The sequence below is a fragment of the Penicillium macrosclerotiorum genome, assembly GCF_028827735.1.
Source record: "Penicillium macrosclerotiorum strain IBT 26536 chromosome Unknown utg000006l_segment0_segment0, whole genome shotgun sequence".
NCBI lineage: Eukaryota > Fungi > Ascomycota > Eurotiomycetes > Eurotiales > Aspergillaceae > Penicillium > Penicillium macrosclerotiorum.
Window position 1 is genome coordinate 2,322,648 of NW_026643085.1, and position 27,479 is coordinate 2,350,126.

Here is a 27,479-nt window from a genome sequence, read left to right on the forward strand (position 1 = left end):
TCCTATTCGCGCTTCCACTATTGCCGTTTCAGGACATGTCAGTATCGCCACCGACCCGAGCATCCTTTTTCTATGATGTCCCATTCTGCTTCGCCTCGTTCTCTTCAGGAGCAGGGATATCCCCTGCTCCTTGAACATGCAGAGAACGTGTGGAGACCCAGAGGTTCCCCGAACATTGGAGGAGAACGAGATCAGCATACTCGACCCTGGGATTCCTGCGCCATCAAAACTCTCGGGACGGTCTGATTTCTCTCATCACCCCCAGCCGAACCTTCTCCGGCAGCTAGGTGGAGTTTGTCGTTCCCGCTTTCGCATCAGACCAGGCCTGATAACCTTCTCCCATACTCGATAGGCCATACACGTCGTTTACCAAGGGCTCGGGAACGCCGCTCAGACTCGTCCAGCCCGAGAGCCACGCACTGTCGACCCTGGGGCCAGGCGACCCCTATCGGGTCACCTCAATAGCTCTCATTCTCCGGGCTTCGGGGGCGACAGCAGGGGCCGCTGCTACCTCGAGGGCAGAAGACCGGGCCAAAACAGAGCTCATTGCCCCTCCTCCCCCCTAACCTTTTGCATCGGAGACCTGGGACCCTGATCGGAACATACCAGTCCTTTTGTCGTAGTCGCCATGCGATGGAAGAAATGCAGCCTCCTCCCCGATCTACCCAGGCCAGATGGGTTGTTTCCCGGCCTGTTTCATGTCGATCGGTGATCACCTGTGCAGGGGCGCTGCGCCCGCCTTGGCTAGACGCTGATTGTTGATGTGACAGCAACATGCCGGGGTGTCCACCGGAGCCCGGAGAGCTGGACTGTTGCAGTACGTTTATAAACTGATCGGGCGCCATGCGCCCCGAATCAAGTCTTTGGAGTTGCAACGTAGCGTTGTCGTTATAATTATTATGATGATTATTATTATTCTGATTGTGATTATTATGATTATGATTATTATTATTATTATGATTATTAATATGATTATTATTATGATTATTATTATGATTATTATTATGATTATTATTATGATTATTATTATGATTATTATTATGAATATGATTATCGTGAGTATTACTATTATTCTAATTATTTTTTGTCGTTTTATTCGAGAGTGATTCCAAGTTGTAAGGTCCATTATTTCAAATCATCCCGCTGATCTATCCCCCTCTCTGCGTGCTTTCCCATGATACGTAGTAAAGGGGGATACGACAAGGTTAAAAAAAAGCGTTGAAATTTGTGCCGACTTGTCAGCCCGCTTTGTTGCACGACACTAGGAGCAGGCCCGTCTGGGTCGAAGCAGGTACTTTCGATGCGTTCGTCCATCCACCAGAGTCCTGGCAGGGCCCTGTTAAGCGCGAAGGATGTGCCTTTCGTTGCTTTTTCCGCGGTTCTCCAGTCCTATCGGGGACTCGGCTCCCCGCCGCGCTATTGATATAGTGGTTCTTTGCTTTTGGAGGGGATCTTAGCGGCCTATTCTCGGGTCTTTTTCCTCAAGTGCCGTTCATTTGTCATTTTCAGGCCTTTCATCTATTGATGAACAGACACCTATGTCGTCACGATCGATGCGACGGAATCGGGAGTCTGTTGGGACGGGAGATCTGCTCCGGACTATGGACCACAGGCAACAATGTGGTGACAATGGATGAATGCACGCCCTGTACCTTTCGTACGAATGTGGCCGGGATGCGGCGGGGAACCCATCGAGGTCTGCTGCATACTCGCTGCCCACAAACCACGCTGCGGGAGGTTTGATAGAGTAATCCTCGTCTCTACTACTCGCCTCGGCATTCTTGCCTAAGCCCCGGCCACTTGAATCACGGCCGCGTGTGCGTCTGGTATGTCTGTGCACGATGCCCGTCTGGGAATTTCGCATCCACAACCCCATTGTCATGCAGAGGAGTCGGATTACCGTACTTCTGGCCTCTGCATTTTGGTGATTCTTGGAAACGGCTCCATTTCTCCATTCTAGAAAAATTAACTTCGCCAAATTCCAGCCGGGGGGACGTGATGAGACGTGGTTCCTTCGGCCACAACGGATGACGAATGCTGGCTGCGGCAGAGATTCATGGTCTGGCTGTGCATGGGGCGGCATGCATTGGAATGTGAGATTTGAGTCTCTGTGGTGCCGTTGAGGTTTCCATCTATGTCGGTCTGGAGCTTGGTGCCGCGTGAGTTCCCTAGCAAAGGATGACGATGGCAGGTCATGGGCGAATTGGGATGAATTTGCTGCAGGTTCTTGCTTCCAGAAAGGTATTTTCAAGAGTCAAACTCTTTCAAGTCATGCGAATGCTCGTGGGGAAGCGCGGGGGCACGTCTGCTGCGAACTCCTATCCCTCGCTTCGGGATAACATCGCATGCGAAGGCGATCCGAGCACTGGGCAACAGAAAAGCCTGTCAGTCGTCTGCTATGACTGTCTTAAGTCTTGACCACTGAGAAATTAGCCACTTGAAAAGACAATATTGGTTTGTTGACTCCAATGCAGTGTGCGCGATTTTTTTTTCTTGGTCGATCTTGTTTTGGACACTATCGGGCAGGACACAGTGCATGGAGATGCAGATACTGTCGGTGAGGTTTTTTTTTCGCGATCGAGGTCAGTTATCCAGCGGTGTAAGTCTTGGTCTTGGTGACAGCTGTCCAGGCTAGGCAGCAGGCTTTTCTCAGGTAGCATTGCTCTGAAATGGAATACGTAGACATGCAAGATGCCAGGCTGGATACCGCATCTGGTGTAAAGGTGATATATCAATGCCGAGAAAAAAGCAGAGCAGACGGGAGGCAGTGCACTCGTGCCGAAGAAAGTCACTATCAAATTGATCTGCTCAAACTTTGAGCAATGTACGTTCCTATAACGCCAATGAGTCAGTGCATAAATTCATAGGCCTTTTTTTGGAATTGTGAATTTGAGACTCTGCTCAGACAATGATGGATGATGTTTTTGTGAAAGTCACTACTTCAATGGCTCTGATCTTCCAGTATAAGCTTGTTTTTTTGGCCCTTTGCTTTTTGAATATTGGGATAAATGCTTTCCAAATGTTCTTGAAGATGAATTTGTGTGCGCTTTATATACAACTATCCGCCTCTAGTCACAGACTCCTTCAACCAAAACAAGAGCCAACTTCTATCATTCATCCCCCAGCTTCTGCAGCTGTTGAGGGATGGAGCACCGGTAGGTTCGGAAGGCACGCGTGCTGACTTTCTCATTGAACATCTCATCCAGCTCTTCAAAGGACCGGCCTTTGGTCTCTGGGATCTCAAAAAAGATGATGAGCAATGTAACTGCACCCATAAAGGCGTAAATCCACCCGATCTTGCCGCCTAAATTAGCCTCATCCGAGTTATACAGATAGGGAATGACAACGTTCCAAATCGTTGAGAAGAAGTAATTGAAAGTGAAGCCAATGGCCATAGATTTGGCGCGAAGTCGTACGGCAGAAACTTCTCCTGCCACAGACATGGCTGGTCCGATGGCGGGACCGTATACCCACCAAGAGAGCTGGAGGAAGATACCAACAACCCTAATAACATTGATCAGTATTCAATATTAGACTCCAGGAATCCTTCAGGGGAATCTTACCATAGTGCAGTACTGGAGTTGGGGAAGCAGCCCGCGATTCCCATCACGGTAAACAGGGCTGTTGACAAAGAGATGCCGAAAATAATCAACCGTCGCCGGCCGCATTTGGTCATGAGGTATGCCGTGATAATCGAACTGGCAAGACCAAAGGCAATACCAATTTCTGTCATCATGCCGGTCTTCGACGAGGACATTCCAGCCTGAACAAGGAAGTACGGGCCATTTGACATGAAACTGGCTCCAATCACTTGGGACAAGGCATTGCAGAGGAGGATGATTCTGGTGCGGCGCCAGTTGGTGCCCCGGAAGCACTCGAGAAAACTGGAGTCTTTGGAGGCTGCCGTACGCAGTTTCTCTTCCTCGTTCACTCTAACAATTTGATCCAGCATTGCGGTGACCTGTGAGGGTTTATTGCCCAATCGTTGAAGAGATTTCCGTGCTTTCTCGAGACGATCTTTCATCACAAGGTAGTACGGCGATTCTGGGAGTAGAGGAAGGAAGACGAGAACGACACCAGGCCATACCCAGGCAGCAGCAAAGAGAACCTGGCAGAGAAAGGTCAGTGCCTGTACAACGACCAAACTTTTCGATTCTTGGGGATCTCGACGGGGTCCTACCTTATATGCTGCTGCGGACTGCATCGACATCCGAGGGAGTGCAACCGACGCAGCAATCATGTATCCGAGATTCTATTCTTCAATCAGCATTTGGAATATGAGATGCCTCCCAATCACTGCGATGTCGACTCACCATGCAGAACGTGAAGATTGACAAAGCAATGCCACGTATCGGAAGCGGCGTCACCTCAGAGATATAGGTTTGACCAGCTGTCAAGCAGAGCCCCAGGGACAAGCCGTTGACAATCTTTCCAGCAAGGAATACCCCTGGGGTCGATGAAGTGTACACAATGGCTACGCCTGCTGCAGAGAAGATAGCGCCTAGCAAGAACCCAGCGCGTCGACCAAAGTAATCCTGCACCGGTCCAGCAGCAGTCGCTCCGAACATCGTGGCTACTTGGGACAAGGCATTCCACAGTGACTGCCAATACGCCGGGATGACATATGTTGAGCCCACCAGTTGTCCATACTGCTTGCTAATAGCTTATCAACATTGGAAGAGGGTGTTGACGGAGACTAAGGGGGTTTTGACTCACTCAAATCCAGACATCGAGAGCGCCAGCGACAAGACCAGGTTATCGAACCCATACATCAAGGCTCCCAGATTACCATAGAGACAGTAGAGGATAACCCACGGGTTCTGTGCGAGACATTGCCATGCTGTGAGTTCCTGGCCTGTCGACTCCCCTTGGCCTAGCTCCTCCTGAGTGCTGGAGACATCTTCGAGATGTGATGACTTAGACTTGGAATCGTATGTGTCCATCTTGACAGAATCCGATGTGGATTGAACACTCCGCGGACGAAACCTGGGGTAGTTATTTGCACGGCTACTTCGCCCCGTAGTGAAGGGTGTGTCCACCACCGACAACTGTGGGGAGGCGACGTGGTCGGCTCCACTACACAAGCGCACTCGGGGGTTGTTGGCCCGGTCGGGTTTTCCGGGAAGCCAGCAGGAACGGTGGCAAGCATACTTTATGCTGCCCTTCAAATGCAGATCGTCGAAACAATTCACACTGCCTGATATGATCGACATAATTCTACAGTCCGAAGTGGACAACTGGGGCCAGGAGGGGAATCCCGAATATGGATGGATGGATGAGAACTACTGTCCACCAAGCAAGAGTTCAAGCACAACTTCTGAACACAAGTCTATTCAGTGTTGAGACCACCTGATTCACAATATCTACGAGGCATGGTTAAGCAAGAAAACCGGTTTCATGATTGATGTACTATGTAGAATGTCCATCTATTGTGGTCTATGTCATTTACAAACAAGGCTCTAGTATAGTTAATGACTCTCGTCTAGGGTGTCAATCGTAAAGAATCCTTCTTGAAGACATTTGGCTTGCCTCCTTGAAGCTGCTGAATCAGGTGGACTCCTTCAAGAACGATCTCTGCCTCAATTTCCACGGCAGGTTCCACCTCCAGATCTCCTTCTTTTGTCCATGCAACCGTGACATCTCCCACAGGAGTGAAAAAGGTACCTCTAGCATGCTCAAGAAGTTCCATCCGAGGAGCAATCCTAAGACGTTTAAACCCTGGTTGAGCCGGTGACAATCCAAATACCTGGGCGACAATCTCGTACACAGGGGATGCACTCCAGCCGTGGCAATCACTTCGGGCGTTCTGCTCAAATTCTGCCCATGTGGTCAAATTATCTGCAATCATACGTCTCCATGGCTCAACGAGGTCCGGGAACAGCTGTGTATATAGACCGACTTTCTCCACCGCGCGGAAGAGGTAGAATTTCATCGAGTATGAGCATTGCGCCAGCGACGTATCTTGTAGTGCACGGGACACCAGCTCTCTGGCCGCGGGGCCAGTGATGCTCTCCGAGAGAACAGCAAATACCTGGCTGTGTTGGCTAAACTCCTTGACGGAAGGTCCATCGAGATAGAGTCCGTCTTCGTAGCAGTGGCGATTCACTGCATTTCGAAGAGCATCTGCGCGCGCAGTATATTCTGCTGCGGTGTCTTTTCTTTTGATAAACGTGCATATCTCCGCTGCTTGCATTAGTGCAACAATATAAAGAAGGCTGTTGAAAGTGGCTGCTCCAGTATTGTTGTATGCTCGTGGCATACATGATTCGAAGATCTCCCCGGGAACAAACCACTGGGGAACCCAGTCAATGAAGGGCCATGTATCTTTTTCAAAGCGACCAACAAGCCCAAGATCATTGATCCTCCCATCAAAATAATTGAGAATCCCATCAATTGTGCTCAAATAGCTGCACACCACCGAGACATCTGCAAAATATTGCATGTGGTCATAGACCATGGCGACAAAATACAAGGAGAATTGAGGAATCTGAGTACTCCGGAATCCAGATGGGAATTGTGCCTTGATCAGTCCGTCCGGACCCTGGCTGGCATGAAACTCCTGGAGCGTCTTTCTGGCAAGCCGATCATCAGATGAAAGTTGATAGCTGAAGAGCATCTGGAGTCGAGAGTCGGATACGAATTGATTTTGCTCGTAAAACGGACAATCTTCGTATGTCTCATGTCGGCAGTTCTGTAAAGTCCGGAGACTGATGTCCCAGATTTTCTCCAACTCCGCACTAGACTGTATTTTTGTGGAAATTTCAAGAGGGTAATATGTCTCACGCAAGGTGAAACGTTTGAAGATCAATGGCTGGTCCCCTGCAGTGATGTGAACTTGGATGTATCGGAAGGCTCTGAACCAAAATGGCTCAAATATATGCTCTGCATGCCCCTCTACCACATTATAGATATCTTTCATGCCGTAAAGTCGACCCCCAGAATCAGACCGATTGGACTTGGATCGGGGCTTAGGAAAGGGTGCGGTATCTACCCCTAGGTCTTTCTCATAACACTCAGCATACAGTAGTGAGATGGTCGAGCCCTTACCATCCCCACATTGAAGATTGATAAAGGCCGATGACAAAGTTTCTACCTCAACATCCACTGTGACGGTTTCTCCGGCAGGGATGGTGATAGGAGAGTCGTCTTTAATAAATCTTTGCCATTCGCTCTGCGTGATTGAGCCCTGACACTTGACCACCCGGTGAAATCGTCCGGGTGTCTCAGGAAGAGCTGGTATCGGCCGAGGCGCCAGCTTCCAAGGGCTCACAATCGGAAGCATCTTAACAGGGCGGAATTGCAAGACCGCACTCTCCCAAGCCGAATCATCATATTCGGGCAACTCCCAACCACTTAACTGCTCTGCCTCTGAGAAGTTTTCATTGTTGGAAAGAAACGGAGGTCCTAGAATGTAATTCCATTCTGAATGAGGGATGATCGTTCGATTGATTTCCTCCACGCATCTCCATGATTCATCGGTCGAAAGTGAACATCCCTAGCAGGTCGGGCCAAATGAGTCAATTCATTCCGATCAACACATTCCAGCTTCTCGACTTACCTCGATTCCACCATATACCATCAGACCTGGAATTTCTGTGCTGATGATGGATGACGAGCCAGCCTGAACTGAAGAATAGCGCAGGACACGTGCGCTGATGACATTCAGCCCTTCAACAAGGAAAGGGAGGATGTCCACAGTTTCATAGTGCCAGCGTTCTGCATAGCTTTTACAAGGCCCAAAGCTCACGCGCTGCCCATTGACAAAAAGCCGATAGCGACTGTCGGCAGACACATGGACAAGGAGCTCGCTCAGGCCCGTCTGGCTCGTCCATTGGAAGCTTTTGCGGAAGAGGAAATAGCGGCCAGGTCGGTTGTCTTCTTCACGATACTTGGGCGTCCAGATCCATTGCGCCGCCTTTGTCCACAAAGTCGCCATGTTGCGGGATGGAAGATTGGAGGGGGCTGAAATGCATCGCGTTGATCCCCCGCGCTGATAAGAAGATGTCGGCGCGTCTTCGGCATCGGCGAGGGCTCTGTTCGGATATGCCGGTCGGCTTGGTTTACCCCGACCTTTGGCTCCACCGCCAACACGGGTAGCCGATGCGGGCATGGATCTTATTCGCTGGGATGGGATGATGGACAGTGGACGGTGGACAGGGAAAGTGGACAGGGAAAGTGGACAATGTGAAGTGGACAGTGGACATCACTCAGGCACACATGATCATTTGAAAAACTGAATTGATGGTAAACGCGGATTATTGGACATGACTGGCGCACGTGCATTTTGGGCCTCATTTCACTATTTTCAATCTCGCCACCAAAGCCAAACAACCAAGCCCATGAAAATGACGAGGATAAGAACTCCTATACAGAATGGTATCGAATCTGAACCCATTGGCCCCGCCGAAAACACAGAACAGAACCCCCGATACCCCAGATAATACAAATCATGAAGTGCAAAAGGCGAATAAAAGGAAGGGAGAAAACCATGGCAAGACTTTGCAAAACGCCGGCCTCTTGATGTCCACAATACCTGGTCCCTGTACATTTCCCAGTGGCTAAGAACGAAAGAAGAAAAAACAAGTGGGCAAGAAAAAATAAGGAAGGAATAGAATGTAACAAGTAGTGCGGTCCCATACCGCAGACTCCCCTCAGTAGATACTCCTCCATCGGTGGAATAAAAGAAGAAATTCCTGTCAAATTTCGCGTATGATGTCGTAAATGAACTTGTGTAATCGATAGGGAGAAGGGCGTGCAAGTCGAAAATAAATGAATTAAGTTGCCGACTCAGGATCAATTGCCCATTCCATTATGCATCATGTTTTGTTGTTGCATCTGCTGGGCTTGCATGGCAGCTTGATGAGTGGCATGTTGCTGCTGGGCAGCATCACGCTCGCGTCGCATCAGGTCTTGAACCCAGGCCTTGGCATTCTTCACGAGCCCAGCACCATATTGCTGGGCAACATTAGGTGGGTACTGGGTAGGAGGTCCATACTGTCCCATGAGGCGTTGAGACATCTCATGTCGAAGATGTAACAGCCGTTGTTGATAAAGCTGACTGTACCGCTGGGTCATAGTGTTGGTATTTCGCATCTGACCACCATTAGCCTGAGCAGCTGCCATGAGCAATTGTTGCTGCTGTTGCTGTTGGGCCGTCATTTGCGGGCTGCCTTGATGTTGTTGGGATTGCGGCTGCTGCTGCTGCTGTTGCTGCTGGCTTGGCTGGCCTTGCGTCACCTGACCACCTTGCTGCTTGACCATTTGCATTTGGGCAAATTGAGCTCGCATGAGCTGAGCCTGGTACGCCTGTTGACTATGTTGGGGCACATTTTGCATATTCTGCATGTTCTGCATGTTTTGCATGTTTTGCATATTCTGCTGCTGCTGCTGCTGCTGGGCTTGCAGCATTTGTTGTTGCTGATGCGTCTTGATATTCTGAGCAGCATGGGCGTTAGCTTGCAATTGAGCAATTTGCTGCGGGGTAAGCTGTGCGCCTCCCATTTGTCCACTTTGCTGAGCCAGAAGCTGTTGCTGCCGTTGCTGAAGCAACATTTGTTGTTGCGGAGTGAGACCCATCCCTCCTCCGTTCATTTGCGGAGTGCCTGCCATCGCCTGGTTCATCATTGGAGTCTGCGCCATGGTTGAGTGAGTTGGGCTGCCGTGGCCCATGCGCTGGGTCGGAGTGACATTGCGCATGATAGGTGTGGCATGCGACATGGCAGGTGTGCTCTGCGTCATCTGAGGAGTTCCATGTCGACTTGGTCCCTGTTGGCTTCTGGACGGCGCCATTGGATGCCCCATCATGTTGGGATGCGCATGCTGCATAGAGGATGGGGGGCGTGGTGGGCTTCCCGACTGCTGAGATGCACTGATGCTCATTGGAACCGCCTGTGTTGCCATAGTGTTACCAACAAGTGGTGAGGAAGTGCTGTGGGGAGTTTGATTCCGTACAACAGGAGATGATTGCTGTCCTTGGCTAACCCCATTGGCTTGGGTCATGACATGTCGATTTTGGGCGGCAATTTGAGCTTGTGCCTGCTGGGCCGCCAGTTGTTGTCTGCGCGCCGCTTCCTCTTTGGCATGTTGCTCAGCTTGTTGCTGCTCAGCTGCACGACGTCGTTCCCTTTCTTGCTCCTGCTGGTGCCTCTTGGCCAACTCCTGCTTCAATTTCATCTCATGTTCGCGCTTGGCCTTCTCTTCATGTTGCATCCGGATAGTCTCCAAAGTCTTAAATCGAGAGAAACGAGGCTCAAATGGCACCACGCCGGCTGCATCATCCACAGCAGCAGCTTTAGAGCCACCGGCTCCACCAGAAGCAGTAGGCTCCAGGCGTTCATCCATAATAAGCATAAATCTTTCTTCTTCGGCGGCAAGCGCTTCGTCTGCAGCAAGCTCCGCAACAGTTCTCTTGCGGCGCTTGGGTGACGGCGGTGGATCGCTGTGAAGGGGACTCTCCATGACCTTGAGTAGATCCTGTGCAGCAGAAAATGAATCGACAGTATCGAGGTATAGAGGAGGTGCCAAAGCTTGTACAAGGAGTGATTCGCATGCATGCAGATCTTGCGGATCAACAAGAGTTTTCTGCCTCTTCGCGGGATGGCCACGATCAGACTGCGTGGTGGATGAAGCTTGAAGGATAACGGATGAGGATTGAGTGCGAGCCAGTTGATTGGCAGCTGCAGCTTTCGGATCAGGAGTGGTGACAAGGAGAGTCAATTCTGCTTGTAATACTCGAGCTGTAGGGTGCAGAACAGTGGTAAAAACTTTGGGCTTTGATGCAGAGGACTTTTGTCCCGCTTCGGCTTGTTCTTGAGGTTCAGACGCCACTTCAGTATTTGGTTGTCCAGATTGCGGTTGCCCAGAAGCTGGAGTGTCTGGTGCCTTAGAGCTCGGTACATCGGCTGTGAGCTGGTTTTGTTTGGGATATGGCACAAATGCGGATGGCGTGACATGCTCATTATAGTTGTGCAATGAGAACGGTGTGTTATTTTCATTGGTCGTTGTTTTAGAGGTCTTCGTCGCCTGCACTGACACGGACTTGTGGTCGACAACGCGAACGATGAGACAGCCTTAAATTTAACATAATCAGCACTTTCGTTGATTTCAACGGACATAGAAAGCAAAATGTACCTTCATAGAACTTCACCCCCCACGCAATAATTCTTCGATGAGATCGTGTGGCACAGTTCCAGCGCGGATGTGTTCGATAATCACCTTCATCTCCGAGTTATAAGAAAAACTCCCATCTTGTTGCTCAAATCGAAAATGGGTGGGGTGAAGATGGACAATGAGAGAGGGAGGAAATTTCGAATATTTTCTGAGGATGTAGGACGTGGTTTTGACTATGACAGATCCAAGGAAAGTTGGTTAGTGCGCGATGATCAATCATATATAGGCATTGGGAGATTGAAAGCAGCAAATCGTCTCACCATAGGGTTCAAAGGCCTTCTTTCCATTGTGATTGTCATTGCCCATCGCATAATGTCTCGTGGCCGGCCTACCAACTCGCGAAGCAAGGTCCCCCGGACGTTGCGCCTGAGCCTTGGCTCGGTTCAGGGGGCCTTTTGAAGTATTCGCCACATTGGCCGTTCCATTTGCGAGAATTGGACTTGAGACCGCGGAGTTGTTCCCGGCGAGGCGTTGGGAGGTGGTGATGGGAGAGGCAGGAGATTGTTGAGTCTTGACTCCATTCACCCCGGTCTGGGGGAAAGGCGGGGGCGGCCGCTTCATCTTCGGGGAATGGGAGGCTGGCTTCGACACCGCGGTGGCCATCTTTGCCAGCGCAAGTAGCGCAACAGCAGTATCTCCAGCAGTTAGGAATGCGCTTTATCGGGAAACGGATTCGACGATATTGGATGAAAGCCTGGGTCCGAGAAAGAATGGGATGGCCGATGCGCAAGACATGTGGGGATGCGGTTGGTCGGCCAGGTCACCAACACGGCGAGAGAGAAAAAAGTAACAGCTGTCTGAGACGCCTAAGAAAAGAGAGCGGAGGCGTCCATCAACAGATGTCGCTAGTAGAAGGGGTCCAGAGTAGGCGCTGGGCGACGTCGGAAGCCTTGCAGAGTGAGGTGATGATGCCAAGCCGCGGGCGAGACGTGACGCTGTCACATGACCTAACGTTTTGGTACTAGCGCGTTTCTTCTACAAAACGTAATGCCTGCTACTATAGACATTGTTGGCACTGGATAATCACCTATCAAGGTGAAAATTGGGCTGCCGAGAAGGAAGGCGAGGGAGTATCGGGTAAATTAAACCTATAATGAGAGCTATATGATGGCATTATGAAAGCTATCTAGTCAATTGTAGTAATAGCCGGCCAAATTGGCTTGGAAATGAAGAGCTAGCGATTTCTGGATTATAACCAAATCACACACAAAAAAAAAGACGGACAAAAGACAAGGGGAATCGAGATAAACACAATCATGAAGGGGGTAAGGAAATGAAATCACAACAATTATAGACATGCAAGGCAATTGAGTATCAACATAAACATCGTGGAAAGCAGCAAACTTGGGTGGGAGCTGTTTAGTCCATGCCAGAGACTCGACGTCGCCAGTCATCTCCTACACGGAGGACATCGACCACATCAATACGCTTACCAATCCCAGTGGTGCCTTCTTTTTGCCACCATTTCTCGCCTTTATCGGCAAGAGCGGACTCGTCATCGCTGTCAATGAGCCCGCCACGGCCGCCCTCATCTCCAACAACGACAATGACTTGGCGAACCCAGCCCGAGATGTGCTGGACAGCATCGCCCTCGCTGCCAGTAAGAGACTCCTGAACGTAGACCAGGTCGGGAGACAGATGACGCACAAGATGTACGTAGCCGCTGGATGTACTGAATGGCATAATCATGCTCTCCTTTTCAACTAGCGCCTGGGCCTGAGTGTACAAGGTGTTGAAGAAGGGGCTTGTGCTATCAAGGTCGTCTTCTTGACGGTGAGCCACAGTTGTGAGGTCGTCGCCAGTCACTTCACCAGGGGATGTACCCTCTTCTGTTGCGATATTGGAATAGGACGAGGCGATCGAGGTGGTGGGGCGTGAAGAGCTTCCCTGCCCAATGGCGTGCTTCAAGTCCGGGGCATAGATCAACACAAAGATGCGCGAGTTATCCAAGTTCACATGCTCGGGCAGATGAGACAAAATAGACTAAAGTCCCGCATTAAAAAGAGTCTCGGTTATCGACAGACACGAGAAGGGGGGCGGGGGGGGAGGGGACTTACTGCGTGTTCAGAGGCAAACCCATCAGAGTCAGCTGGGGAGAGAGAGGACACAACAATGGCAACAGTCTTCTTCTTTTTATCAATTGCATGTTGTCCGGTGGCAGGTCCACGACTAGGGAGCGCGCCACTCATGGTCGGTGCAGTAGGGGTTTGTTGACCTCTTTCGGTAGCTCGGGACCGGGCCTCCTCTGACCACCTAGTGTGGTCTTCAAAGTCACCGCGGTTTTCTTCACGTATTGAAGTTAGCGCACCGCCAACATATGCTCCAGCGGCTGTCACGCCAGCCATGACCCTTCGACTTGCGCCATCAAAGATCTGTTGAGGGCTAGGTGTTCGGCGCAAGGCACCTTGCATGCGACCCATGAAACTAGGATCGTAGGGGTTATCCCCAGGCATCGCTTCCGTTCCAGCGCCTCTTGTATATTCTCCGGCGCCGTATGGAGGAGGAGGATAGCCACTGCTGACAGAACCAGGAGGAGGGGGGGTGATGGCCGTCTCCCCCATCATGGGGGCGATCGTCTTCGTCGTCTTCGTCCCGTTCACTCCAAACCCAGGCTGCAATACTGAGTGTCGCAACACCCACGGTGAGGGCGAGGGGAATCCAGTAACCCATGGCGGTCCGTCTTCCGGTTGAGCTGAAGCCAGTGCCGGCTCCACCGCGACGGCGGCGAGGGTCCTGGGGGAAAGACATTGCGATCACGGTGGTATTTTCTCGAGAAATCGCATCCAAGTATAATCAATCGCGGTCGCAATAGCTCACCAGTCGCATTCCACGCCTCCGTGAGATAGGAAAAGAAGTGGAGAGGGTGCAGGAGGTGCAGGAGGGAAGATGGATCTCGACCTCGGAGCACAGAAACATGTGGCTGGTGAACCCCCGGTAACCGCGGTGTTTACTGTGGAGTTTGCACTGTTTGGTGCGCCCGCGATAAATCCGGAGGCGGGTCATGCTGACTCATATCCTATCATCACGTGCGTGACTCAAAAAAAGCATCGAAGAGCGTGTGGATGCCGTCACAAGGTACCAACGGTCTTTGTCTGGCTAAAACAACTGCAGCTGGTCGCTAGACTTCACCGAGGCTTTCTTCTCCAATCAGCTCAAGTTCTCCAGGAACACCGCATTCTTCCCAGCTATCTGGAGACCGGCGCTTGCATTGCCCCTCTATCACAGCAGTCCGCCGCGGGGCTATCCAATCCAAGCTGTACCAGGATCACCATGCCGCACGCAGCTCCTGTTCCCTCCGTAGGGGTTCAAGCCCTTATTCTGGTTGGTTTTCCTCCCACTTTCTTTGACAGCGAGGAATTGACCATTATCGTATAAAGTGTGGCCCTGGACTTAGCTTAAACACCTTTACTTCGAAAGAAGAATCGGAAAAATGCCTTATTCCCGTGGCCAATCGCCCAATGGTATTTTACCCTCTAGGTATGCCGCAGCCTTCCAAAATCCATATTTGTCCTCAAACTGTCAAGAAATCTGTTATATTAATTTGGACTTCCTTTAGACTTCTGTCGTCGGTCTGGAATTACCGGTACACCTCCCAGTTTCTTTTCCCTCAAAATTCGACTCAAGAACTAACTCATAGCGATATAGATGTCACACTCATCACACCTTCTTCCTCCGTCCCCCGACTCCAAGCTGCTCTCCAACAGAACCCCCATCTTACGGCTCTCCAGAATCTTAAACCATCAATTGTCGCGGCAGGAGATATGACAATGGGAACCGCAGAGATCCTCCGATTGCCTGAGGTACAAGCCGCTATCAAGACTGATTTCCTTGTTCTTCCATGTGATCTCCTCTGTGAGATTCCTGGTGAGTCGTTGCTTGAGGCTTGGATGGTCTATGGTGCCGCTGCGGGCACAGGTACGCGCGGTGGACTTAGCGTATACTACCAAACTCAAGGACGGGAGGAATCTGTCAAGGGGGAAGCTACAGACTTTTTGGCCATCGCGCCTCTTGGTCAGAATGAGGCACCGGCAGTATCACATCCGTCCGATGGACCCGCTGCTTTGAGGCTGGGAGGGCTCTCGAAGGTCGTCCTTTCGGCTCCCATGGATACCATCAAAGAGAATATTGAGCAGGACAAGGGCCTCCTTATTCGCCACTCTCTTGTTCAAAAGCATCCCAATACTAAAATCTTGACGACCTTCCGTGATAGCCACATCTATATCTTCCCCAAATGGGTCAAAGATCTGGCACGCCGCCAAGAGAAGTTCCAATCAATCAGCGAGGATTTGATTGGCTACTGGGCGAAATCGGAATGGCAGCAGGGCCTTGGTGAAAAGCTCGGCCTAGATGAGATCTTCGAGCAAGAGGAGGGCAACCACACTGGTGATACTCTTAGCCATGATGGTGGCGAGTCAGTGGAGGAAGAGATTGACCTCCAGGCCATGAGCACCACCAAGTCTGCGGCAAGCATCAATGTTGACAGCCCGATTTCCTTTGCATCCCGAGTGAAGGTACCTGATTCTGCTGCAAAGTCATCTGTCCAGGTGCCACCGATACTAGCACATGTGCAGCGTAGCGCTGCTCCATTCGTCCGTCGTGTTGACAGCTCCGCTATTCTCCTTTCTACATCCCTCCGTCTCGCTAAGCTGGAGTCCATCGAAGAAGTGGGCCGCCAGGCTGCCTCTCCATTCGCGCATAACCAGAAGATTGCTCACCCTGAAGGTGTAGCTCAGCGCTGCACCGTCACAAAGTCCGACTGTCTCCTCGACCGGGGAGTTACTGTGGCCGAAAAGTCTGTGATCAAAGAGAGTGTGCTCGGTCCTAATGTGAAAATTTCTTCGGGGGCGCGGTTACAACGGTGCCTGGTTCTCGAGGGAGGTTCGTAACCCTGAGCGCTTTTTTTAATCTGCAGCGAAACATACCTGCTAACTTACCACTTTTTGATAGCTGTTATTGGTGAACGCTGCCAACTCACAAATTGCATCATTGGTGCACACAGCCAGATTGGCCGTGAATCAGTACTCAAGGACTGTGAGGTTCAGGATGGCAATGTGGTCCCCGAAGAAACTGATGCCAAGAACGAGAAGTTCATGGTCTTTGAAGGATTTGATGATGATGACATGGATGATGCAGGGGACTTTGACAATGATGAGGATGATGAAGGATTCTAAAGTAACATAGATTATGACGACTGGTGTGGAATTGTTGTTCATTTTTATACCACTATGCCTTGATGAGAAGTCAGACCCTTCAGGGAGTATATGATCTAAACAATCAATCAAAACGAGATGATGATCACTATTGAATTACTCTAGACAAGTGAGCCATGTAAGCTTCTTGAAGGCTCTGAAGGCCATGGCATTCAATATTTCGTACGGTCTATTTGTCCTGTACATCTATGATTTGCGTCTCTCCACGAATATACGTAGATTCATTCGAGTCCCACCTCCCATCCTCTCAGGACACCCCCCAATTTCCACCTAAATCACGCCTTTCTTAACAACTTCAGCACTGGGCCTCTAAAGATAAACCAATACATTCAGCCCTGTAGCACCGCGGGCCCGATCGCAATTTGCTTCCCAGGACACCCCAAATCCAGCGCATCGTCCCAGATCATGGGATCTCCCAGAAGAATTGGCAACGGGGCCAGATCCAGCGTGCCTCTATCCCAACAGCCCTCGAACACCCGTGCCATGTACAGTGTCACCAAGCCGTGCCGCCATCAAAGTTAGACCTGGCCCTCGGGAAAGGCCCGTTCACCGTCGCCCAAGCTTAGATCAGGAGCCCTCTTGTACGAGCAACGTGTAACCCGCACCGCGCGGACCCATATGCGCACCCTATGAAGGTGAGGTTGGGAAGAAAACTTCTATGGACTTGACACTCGGTTCTGCCGGTCTGGGCTAGGCGTGGCGTTCTATGGGGCCCAGCGGGGCTTTTTCTTTTTAAATAACATGATAGCTGTGGCTTGATCCAGCGTGCCGGTCTTTCTTCTTTCCTGCTTTGCGGGAGTCTGTACAGAGTTGGCAAGGTGAGATGCAATTCGGGCTGCGCTGTCAGCTGATATCTTACGGCCTGGGATTGCCGTCGTGCCACACCGACAAGCGGACGTTGATTCTCTAGGAATGGGAGAAGTCAGCTTGGGTGACCATGCTTTTTGCGTCGTTTCTCGCCGGGACTTGGGGGAGGTGAGGTCCAACGTATGACAATGTCCATTGTCGGATTCCTTCCTCCACTCCAAGGGCACGGAAGATCCCCGTCTTCGTTGTCGTTGTTGTTGTTGTCTCTTTTTCTTCCCCCTTTCTCCATACGCCCTGTCTCCATCATCAGAATTTTTGGACACCTGGAGTTCAACGACTCGGATGTAGTGCAGTGGAGTCTCTTAAGTTCAACCTGCCAGATGGTGGGTCCGCTAGGCCAACGGTTGGTGCTGGTCGTATGATATTCGGCCGGTGCTGGTGCAGATCCCCGTAGAACCGGGTCATTACGAATAGGCTCGATTGCGGAGATGGTCTCCAGGAGGGCCAGTTCGTCAGTGTTTGGGATGAATGAGAGGAACAGACCTGGAGATTGTCCATTCCATGCAAACGCCGACACGAGGATCTGTGATTGGGCGCCCGCGAGATTAAAGAAGGGTTTGGCGGCCCGGATCAACCGCTTTCATCAACGTCAGACAATGCTCATCTGCACCGTCCAGAAATTAAGATTGCACTTGAGGTATGCATGATGAAGTATCTGGAAGCCCGCTTACACAGGCGAGGACGTCGAACAAGCGAGGTCCTTTTCCAGTAAGCCCCGATGCAGCATAGTTGCGATGCAGAACGGGAACAGCCCCGATGTACTCCGGGCATTCCTCCTCTACTGTACTTCAAGCCTTCTTGTATTGCCTCGGGATTCGAAACCTTTTGGGGATGATCTTTGCTTTGTGCATTAGCTGTGTGTCTAGCTCGAGGCCAGCGTGGGGACTATCAGTTAGAATAATGTTGCGGTGGAGAGCGCAGTGAACTTTCTCACTCCTCTTGGCTACTGCGTTAACCCTAGCGCAGCCCCCAAAACATGCTCTCAGACCTCCAGACATGACGGGGACCGAGAAGTCTGGCATAACACTCTCCTCTCCAGACTTCTTGGCTGAGTTATGAGGCGCACAACGGGGCTGTGATCATCGCAGGGGAAAACCCTCCACATCTAGGCTTCCCCGGACGTTCAAGGTTTACTAGTTTCTGGCGGCGAGACCGCGACCAAGACTCTCTCGGCGGAAGACCCATGTCAACTAACTCCGTACAGGGAGCAGAATTGGGGAGAATGCATAACAAATTTAGAAAAAGACATAAGCCAAACCAACAATGGTAGTCGAGAAAACAGACCGTGCCCTCCACCAATTACTGTTGGTCGTACGGCCCTGGATCCTCATCCTGCCGAGCGGAAACCACCACTACGAGGTTTTAGGGGGCCAATGACGCCAACCATAGACCCATGCCAGGGCCAATCAGCCTGGTTAGATTCCGCCAAGGCTTTTTTTTTCTTTTCGTCCCTTCTTTTTGTTGCGTTGGTTAGCTTTCTCCGAGTTGCAGCAGTAGTACCAGCAACCATAGCAGTCTTAGCAATTGTCGCATGCAGTTCGGGTCGCTCGCACGATGCCACTTGGGGCAATCTAAAGCGGCACGGGTTGCAGCCAACCCAAAAGATCATCATCCATCAGCCTCCCCACCACGGACAATCATGACGCATTCTCGGTCGCCTTCTATGGCCGGTCTCTTCCGTCACGTTGAAGCTGGAGACGGAGCGGTGCTGGTCGAAGACAAAACGATACCCATTCACATTAGGGCAATTAGGCAGGGGAGAGCAGGAAGTTCAATGCAGTGGTGGACACTGGCAATCCGCGAGAATCAAGGAAACTCTGGACATTGTAAAACCCAATGGATGCTCCCCGCTCGACATACCGCGAAAGGCAAAAGAACGTGCCATAATCGGAACTGCGACCATCACGGGGGCGGGCTGGACGTGGGGATGTGGATGCGCCATGATTTGCAGTTTCAGACGCCCCTCTTCCCTTCCATGCGCTAAAAAACTCCAGGCAGGGTACCCAGATCGGTGCCAGGCCGCATGAAGTAGGAGCTAGTGCAGTAGACAGCCAAATGAAATGGGCTCAAATGGAGCGGCGGCACGACAAAGAGCCAGTGAGGACATACTGAGACCAAATTGCTTGGTTCTTTCGCGGAATTGTTCGATTGGCCACGAATGTCAACTCCATACGGCCGCGTAGTTTCTCTGGGTGATGGGGCTTGGATTTCCCTTCCCCCCTTCCCCCTCTTCTCTTTCTCCTTAGCCAGGGCAAGATTGCGCTCCGTGCTGGTGGATGCCATGGGAGGGGGGACATGCCGATCAGCGGGAGGTGGTCGCGTTCCGTGTTGGAGTGGATTCACGGTGTTCCGTACAAAACGAAAGGGGCAAGAGACCAGGGCAGTCTTTAAGGGGGAGGCTGCGGATCGACAAAATCATTGGCAGTGGAGACTCGAGAAAACCAACGGAGATGAGAAGAGTATATGCGGAGATTGCGACAAAAGGAGTGGGAGGATTATGGATCGCGGGATGTGCAAGATGGACTTTATCTTTGACTCACTTGGGACGTTCGGGCGATCCCTCGTACAGACTACGGTGTCTATAGGGCGCCAGCTATAGATAGCTTTCGCGTCGGTTTGAATCTAAGAAGCATCCGAAGTTGAGAGCGGCATATCGAGCTCCAGTGGCAACCAAGGGACCCGCGCTCGGATCCATGCCCGGTTGCCCCTTGATAAGCCGTGCATGACTCTGTCATCCTAGCGCCTGACGAACACCTCCGTCAGCCCGCATGATCTTGTCGTTCTTTTGATGGAGGGTTCTCCTTTTCGGACTACGTTTTCTCTGTCTTGCTCATTCTCTCGGGGCTCTTCTCGTCAATGGTGCCGGGTCAGAGGCGATGAGATTATTTAGGGGTGTAAGAGCCGAACAATTGAGTCCTTGAAAGGACCACTCATATAAGCCTGGTCTCCAGTTGGGATGTGACCAACAATCCTGTCACCGAGAAGGACTGTTCACGTATGATATTTATTTTTCGTAGTGCTGTTCAACGGAAATCTCCCGAATCAAGGAAATCAAGCTGGAGACATGGGAATCCACTCCTAAACTCCCAAGCTCGAGTGCCGCCGGGTTCCAAACTTCCCGACAAACGCGAACCATGATCCTCTCCTCGGCTCAGCGCGGGTCCCCCCGGGAGGATAGAGTCAAACAAAAAAACGAAATAGGAAAATAGAAAAAGAGGAAAAGAGAAGAAAAACCGTTTAGGGGCCATCGAGAATACTGTCGGCCCAATCAAAGAGGGGAGATGGAATCGTCTAATCAATGGGCAGGCGAAACCCGAGCGATGGGGCTCCCTTCAGCCTCATGTATAAGATGATTCATGTCGACTGCCGCAAGATGTCTATGCTTGTCGAGTGGAACGGAGCATGATGCACGGTGACTACCCACCAGCCCCATCGCGGGATCGAGAATCGCTTTGTGTAGGCCCAACTGAAACCGGTCTGCTCCCCCCCCTACGCATTACCATCCAGCCTGTCGGCTACAGTTTCACCGGGGCGGGTACCTGGGTTGCAGGTCGCAGTCTGTGACAACGGGTCCCCTGGAAGTGAGGACGTTCCATGGAACCAGGACGCTCGCTGAGAATTACCGGAGTTTGCCAGATGGGGAAGGGAGGGGACTTGTGTTTTCTGGTTCTGGGAATATGGGGTGTTAAGTGGAGATGGGCGAGCAGGAGAGATAAGAAAAAATCTTCTATAGGTTTGACCCTATCGTGCTTATTATTTGTTCGCGGAAATCCACCACCGAAAGACCTTAGGAAGAAAAGAGCCAAAAAGCACTAGCACTAGTATAAAGTACGGTAGAGAACCATCCATTCGGGATAAGCAGGCAACCATGGATATCGTGCCATAGGTCAATCCTCTTCCTCTAAACACACTCTGTCCGGTGATGGAAATGCTCGCGCACAGGGTACACATGCATTGTACCCCCCGTCAACTATACCCCGTTCGCAAGCCCATCAACAAATCGGAATCCCCTTTTGCAGCAGGACTCCGTATTTAAAAGAGAAATCCATACAGAGTATAGCAAGGCCAACCCCCAGCACGTGCGGTGCACGGAGCCGCCCTATGTTTCGCCGAACGCCTGTGGATTCGCTCTGACCGTGGAGAAAAAACGCCGCCGCTGAATAGCGTTGCACCTAGGAGTCCTTAGTGTCCCCCGTCGCCAATCGCGGGATGCTGGGTTCCCTCTAGATGAGAATCTTGGGGAGAGTGGGAATGAAAAAAATAAAAATAAAAACAAAAAAAGTACAAAAAGTCTGGTCTCTGGATGTATGAGGGGGGAGGAGCAAATAGAGAGGGTAGAGAAGGGGAGGGGGGGAATAAACCCAATGGGAGAGAGATTGGTTCAGTCGGTTCTCATTCTCATCGTTTTCGCTCCAGATCATACTAAGACAATATATTCCCTACTGTTCACCGGCTCACAAAAACACTCCATCATCTCAATCATATTGCGCTCCATTTGGTACGCTTGATTGGTGTTGCCAACGATTCTGGTTTCTGGTCACTCCCGTCCTTCCCGGCGGTTGGGACTTTTGGTCCACTTTGTTTTTGTATTTTCTTTTTTTGTTTCTCGGGGGCATGCACAGAACAGACAGTTCAAAATTATCATAATGCCCAGGCTGCCTCCGTTGGATCAATGTATTTCAAGTACAAGAACAAGGGAGATCAGCCAATACGAAGTTTGAAGGATGCTAAATGGTAGAGTCGTAATCGTCAGTCGGGTCAGGGCTTCGGACCAGAGATCTATGAACTTGTGGACTAATTCGCAACCGACCCTATTATGAATCATACACAATAGATGACCCTAATATCACGATAATCTAAATTATCGCCCATCAATCATACTCCGTACCTCGCCTCCAGCTAATGCCGGGTCCGGCACGAAGAGGGTCGAAGAGGGGGGGCTCCACAATGCTGATTGGCACCGATCGAGTGGAATCCTAGATGATTTTGATTCCCCGTTCCGAAGTCGTATTATGCACCTAGTCTCTCTCCACACCCAGAGCTGTGTGAGGAAGGAAAGCGAGATGAGAGGGGAACGAAGACAAACGGGCCTGGGAACTAGTTAATTGGATCTATAGATTCCAGATATTGCTCCAATGCTCTCCATTTGGACTGTGGGAAGGTGGTCAAGGCGTCGTGATTGCTTGAAGCAATCATTAATGCGCTCCGTTGGTGATGGGAACAAAAAGAGGATTCCAATTATCACCGCCAGCGTCACAATCGTCGCGTCATGCATGATGGTCCAGGAAACCAGCCCATTGCGGGGGGGGGAAGTCTTTGGAAGACCACTATATAGGAAAAGGATCCCAATCATCAACCCACCCCCTCCTTATCATGGTACACGCTCATCATGGCGGGGATCAAGAACAATCTAAGCTGGAATATATGATACTGCATTCTATCCTCTTTTTAAGTTTGGCCAGTTCTTTTGCTGCGCTTGCCATATTTTTGTTCTACCCTCCTGTTTGTAGCGTTGATGGGAATCCACCGTGAACGCGAGTAGGCTGGTCTTCTAGTCTTCTGCTCAGCAGGCCACCCCCCGGGCTGCCCCCTAAATCACCCCCCGAGGGTCCCCGCTCCCCAAGCAACCCTGACGCCCCCGACGCCCCCAACTCTGCCCAACGCACCCCCCGTCGTTCCCCCGGGGAGTCCGCCCACGGGCACACCCGTCTGTCGTGCCCACTGCCGCCCCCCCCCCTTCTCCTCTCCTCCTCTCATCCGCTCCTCTCCTCTTTTCCCCTTCTTTTTCCTTCCCCTTCCAACGTCTTTCCTCCTTCTTTTCCTCCTCCCCCCCAAATCCAACGCGATCGGCACCTTTACACGCCCTTCTCAGCGGATCGGGTTCTTCTTCTCTCACTTTCTTTTTCTTTTCTTTCTTGTACATGCCTCTCTCGCCATTCGCCTTGCCCCCCCCCTTTCGCTTCCTTCCGACTCGCCCTCATCCCTCAAACCCCCATCTGACCACCTTTCGTTTCGTCCACTCGCCTGGTTTCGAGTTCTTCGCATTTTCTTTTCTGGCATCTCCTCAGCGTCCTTTCTTTAATCGGTGTATCATTATACTTTTTATGTTCCTCGTTACTTAGAAACAGGTATGGTTGACCTCCCTTCCCCTGGCTGACGCGCGTTGCTCCTCCTTCCCTCCTCCACCCACCCTCCCCCCGAAAACCCTCCAAAGAGGCTTCCAGCAACCGACTTCCTCTGTTTCCAACTTCCATTCGAGATTATGCTGCTCTCCTCTCCTGCTCCTGCTCTCCGTTATTCCGCCATGCCCATGATGACGACCACACCATGTTCTTTCTGATCTCAGAACTCGCCGAACTGACCATGTGCCCGCTTCGGCCCCTATAGCACCCCCGTTTCATTCCTCGTCCTCGACCTGACCACGATTCTCTTTGGCCACCAGTTTGACCATCCGTCTCATTTTCCTGAACTCCTTTTCACGTGAGTCGTCTTGTCCAGTCGTCGTTTCCGACCGACCCGAGGCACTCGGCATTAGGTCTCTTCAGTATCCGGGAGAGAAACAATATGGCTGCGTTGGTTCAAACGATTCCCCAACAGAGTGGCACGGTTCCTGTGCTCCAGACGCGTCCTTCCTCATCTTCGGGCACCTTCGCCTCCCCCTCCACCCAGGCTTCGGGCTCTCGCTTCCAGACCATGTCGTGGAGCTCCTTCAATGCTGGCAATTCGGGGAGCTACCGAACAGGCCACCCGGTTGTGGCTCCCTACGCCTATGCCCCCAATGCTCAACACCGGCAGTCATGGTCTCCTCATCTCCGTCCAGAGCACCGCACATTCTCCGCCCCCTCTATCCCTCAGGGTCCCATGAATCCGACCTATTCTGGTAACAACTTACGCGTCGTCCATCCTGCAGCTGGTTCTGTATCGAATTCCTCTTCCTCCACTTCCTCCTTCCGCTCCCATGTTTCCAAAGACGACAGTGCCATTCCCTCCCGCCAACTGAGGGCCGAGCAGCCCCTTAGGCCACTTTCTACAGCCAATCTCCCTCCTTCGAACATCATGAACATCTCCTCCCCGTCCGGCTCAGCTAAGCCCTCCCCAAATCGCTATCGTCGTGCGAACCAACAACGAACAGAGGGATCTCATTCCCAATCGCCGGCTGCGGCCCCTTTAGGAGAAGATCAGCCGGTTCCCGCCGCAGTTCCCCGACCCATTCTCCGCCATAATGGACACAGTCGAGTCTCCAGCGTGGATGATTCCTCTCATTTGGAGAGACCTCAACCAGAACTTGCTAAACGCTACCGCCGCCGGAGTTTGGGAACAATGGATCCATCTGCATACCCCAGCCTCGAGCTGCAGTTGCCAGGCTCCTCATCCACTCAATCAGGTCCATATGACTTCATTGCATTTGATTCCAACCAACGGCCGCGCTCGTCTCACTCGCACCGAGATAGTTCTGTCAGTGTGCATTCCGCACATTCATCAACTTCTTCGGTAAGCCCGTCACTCACAGCCGACCCAGGGTCGCTTTACAATTTTGCAAGGAGTGAATTTAAGCTAATTTCTCCCGACATCTATTTTTCACAGGTACGAGACGGAGCTTCGCCCGATTCAAATACTGCAGCTACCATGACCGGCAAGCCCGATGAGAAGCGAACAAGCAAACCTTCCCCTTTATCTCAACCGGCCTCCTCGCCTGAAACCGCTACCGTTGGACTCGAAACGGACAACCAAGCCGCCATGGCTTCGTCTTCTCCGAATGACTCGCCTGCAGCAAGGCGGTTGACTGAACTGAAAAATGAATCTTCGAAGCGCTCGGGCAAGTCACGCTTGCGTCGCGCCTTCTCGTTCGGCAGTGCATCGGAGATTCTAAAAGCATCCCCCCAGAGCAATGCCAGCAAGCGGGAGGCGGCGGCAGCGGAGAAGGCTCGCCGGGACGCCTTGCGAGAGGAACTTGGTGAAGAACAGGCCGCCATTGCGGAGCTACAAGAAGCCAGTGGATTGGGCGAAAGCATTTATTCTCATCAGGGAAACTTCTTCAGCGGATCTACCGATGCCCTGTCTGTCTCATCTACCGCCTCTTCAGCTTCAATGATGCTCCGCAAGATGGGCCGGGGGATGAAGCGAGGCAGTCGATCTCTCGTCGGACTTTTCCGTCCCAAGTCAATTGCCAGCATCAACTCTGTGGAAGGGGCTACCCCAGAGCAGCCTATGGCTGCCCCCAAGATTTCAGTGGTCAATGTCGAAGGAGAGCGAGCGGATGCAGAAAGCGTAACGGTTAATCCCGACGCCCACGACATGCCTCGTGGGGCAACAGTGTTTCCCAAGGCAGAAAATGGGTCTGAACCTCGACGGTCCGCGTCCATCCGTGAACACAACCACGCCCGGCTTCGCAATGTCTCAGAGACCTCTGAATCGCGGAAGAGCATCGTTGGTGGGGATCAGGAGCGCGCGGAGGTTCTCGCGGCTGTCCGGAAGGGCATTCTCAAGAAGACCCATTCGGATCTCGGCGTCTCATCAGCACATCCAATGAACGGCAGTGACTCCCCTCATTCCAGTGCTCCTACCACCCCCGATGAATCTTCTCGAGCTGCTCGCCCCAACGACCACGTGAAGATTGCTGGAGAAGATTACTTTCTATCGGAGGGCGGTCGGTACTCAAGTAGTGAGGCCAAGAGTGCTCCTATCACTCCTCAGCCTGTCGGACGAAATATTGTCTTCAGTCCGCGCATCCAATTCCATGAGACCTGGCCGAGTGGCGAGTATGATCGTCGCGGTGAGATTGCAACTTGCAACCGCTTGACTCCTCTGCTTGCCCAGCAAATCCGGGAGGAGATCAACAACTTCAAAATGGTAAGTAGCCTACTGTTTCGGCATTTCCCGCACATTGTTGACAATGACACAGGAGATGGAAGTTCATGAGAACTCGAAGATTTACACACACTTCATTTAAATTATCTGGCCGGGGTTTTCTTGCGTGGTTTGCATCCCAAACCTGCATCCTTGTCCATAGATCTGCATAAACTTCGGCGATTAGGGGTGTTTGATGACTTTTTTTTCCTCCTTGCGTGTAACGGCAACGAAATTCCAAGATTTATTTGATCTCCACGGAATGTCCGTCTCGTGTGTCAGCAGCCCGACCACCTCAGAGTCAAGTTTTCATTCCGGTCTTTTATTTTCTCTTTCTGGTGTTCCATCTGGAATAATGGTACCTTGACCGATATGGAGTGGCTTGTCTCGAACCAAAACTCTTGTCATGCCATCATATACCGATGCTTGGGGTGTTTCGCGTGCTTTTCCCTCGCGGGGGTCTGCCTTCGGTGTTGACATGTTGATCTAATGAATGTTGCCCTCTCCATTCTATTTACCTTATGTACGGGGCGCGTCGGTCCTACTTTCTCTCCCTGGACGACTTCGATCCTTTTTTCTATTATTCTTGTCTTCTGTCTTTTCCGCATGCATCTGAGTCATTGTCATCGAGTATTGGGAGCGTGGGCAAACTGGGCTTATTTATTTCTGTTTTCTCAACCTTCTGCCGCTTTCATTTTTGTTTTCTAGCACATCACTCCTCATGGCCATGTTTGGGCCTCACATCTTTTTTCTCTTATTATCATCCGGCTCGTCGGACTGCAATTCGAGCTTCTGCATTTTCGCCCTCTTCGGTCTTCAGCCTCGTCTCTCTCCTTTTCTGTACTTCTTCGGTTATCGCGCCATCATCGTTGTCCCTTTTCCTTTCTCGTCTAGTAAGTAGTGCTGCCTGGGCGGATCAGATCCATCGAGGAAAACTTTTCTTTGACTTGCGTGGTTTTCTTAATTGCGAAGATTAATTTAATGGATTCATTTCCGAGAAACCTGCTTCTCAATTTTTTTTTTTTTTACAAGGCCCTTCGGGGATAGACAAACCTCCGGTAAATATATAGTCGATGGCCGGGAGAAAGAGATGGAGTGAATATAGTCTATTGAATCATAGGGAGATTCCAGGCCCACCTGGTGCAGTTTGCTGGTATCCATCGTAGATGGATCTCATTCTTGAGTGGAGGCTTGGAGGCTTACAGGTCTCGATTCCGCGCAGCATCTGCTAGATGATGACTTGCACAACCGACATCTCGGATGAAACGTAGTGAACAGGTTGGAGTAGAAAAGTATCTGTATTGTTTCGATCGAATATAATAGGCAAGAGCCACGAACCAGTGTACCTGCAGCCGTTTCCTGCCATTAAGTATATAGAAAGTCAAT

The 27,479-nt window shown here is 51.2% G+C and overlaps 6 protein-coding genes across 6 annotated transcripts; 2 read left to right on the plus strand and 4 right to left on the minus strand.

Moving 5' to 3' along the window:
- Positions 1 to 3,110: 3,110 nt before the first annotated feature.
- N7462_006121 (uncharacterized protein) lies at positions 3,111 to 4,943 on the minus strand (the record flags this gene model as incomplete). The annotated part of the gene is made up of 4 exons (XM_057077839.1): positions 3,111 to 3,504; positions 3,564 to 4,252; positions 4,314 to 4,656; positions 4,717 to 4,943. 4 exons carry the CDS (start codon positions 4,941 to 4,943, stop codon positions 3,111 to 3,113), a joined length of 1,653 nt encoding a protein of 550 aa, XP_056933419.1.
- Positions 4,944 to 5,482: 539 nt separating this feature from the next.
- On the minus strand, positions 5,483 to 8,110 carry N7462_006122 (uncharacterized protein; the record flags this gene model as incomplete). The annotated part of the gene is made up of 2 exons (XM_057077840.1): positions 5,483 to 7,495; positions 7,559 to 8,110. The coding sequence occupies 2 exons, from the start codon at positions 8,108 to 8,110 to the stop codon at positions 5,483 to 5,485; spliced, it is 2,565 nt and encodes an 854-aa protein (XP_056933420.1).
- A 683-nt stretch (positions 8,111 to 8,793) lies between these two features.
- N7462_006123 (uncharacterized protein) lies at positions 8,794 to 11,772 on the minus strand (the record flags this gene model as incomplete). The annotated part of the gene is made up of 3 exons (XM_057077841.1): positions 8,794 to 11,069; positions 11,154 to 11,342; positions 11,430 to 11,772. 3 exons carry the CDS (start codon positions 11,770 to 11,772, stop codon positions 8,794 to 8,796), a joined length of 2,808 nt encoding a protein of 935 aa, XP_056933421.1.
- A 756-nt stretch (positions 11,773 to 12,528) lies between these two features.
- Positions 12,529 to 13,917, minus strand: N7462_006124 (uncharacterized protein; the record flags this gene model as incomplete). The annotated part of the gene is made up of 3 exons (XM_057077842.1): positions 12,529 to 13,152; positions 13,227 to 13,754; positions 13,810 to 13,917. The coding sequence occupies 3 exons, from the start codon at positions 13,915 to 13,917 to the stop codon at positions 12,529 to 12,531; spliced, it is 1,260 nt and encodes a 419-aa protein (XP_056933422.1).
- A 522-nt stretch (positions 13,918 to 14,439) lies between these two features.
- On the plus strand, positions 14,440 to 16,340 carry N7462_006125 (translation initiation factor eIF2B subunit gamma; the record flags this gene model as incomplete). The annotated part of the gene is made up of 5 exons (XM_057077843.1): positions 14,440 to 14,490; positions 14,547 to 14,646; positions 14,726 to 14,752; positions 14,815 to 16,047; positions 16,117 to 16,340. 5 exons carry the CDS (start codon positions 14,440 to 14,442, stop codon positions 16,338 to 16,340), a joined length of 1,635 nt encoding a protein of 544 aa, XP_056933423.1.
- Positions 16,341 to 23,810: 7,470 nt separating this feature from the next.
- N7462_006126 (uncharacterized protein) lies at positions 23,811 to 26,196 on the plus strand (the record flags this gene model as incomplete). Its single annotated transcript, XM_057077844.1, has 2 exons — positions 23,811 to 26,096; positions 26,149 to 26,196. The coding sequence occupies 2 exons, from the start codon at positions 23,811 to 23,813 to the stop codon at positions 26,194 to 26,196; spliced, it is 2,334 nt and encodes a 777-aa protein (XP_056933424.1).
- Positions 26,197 to 27,479: the final 1,283 nt, after the last annotated feature.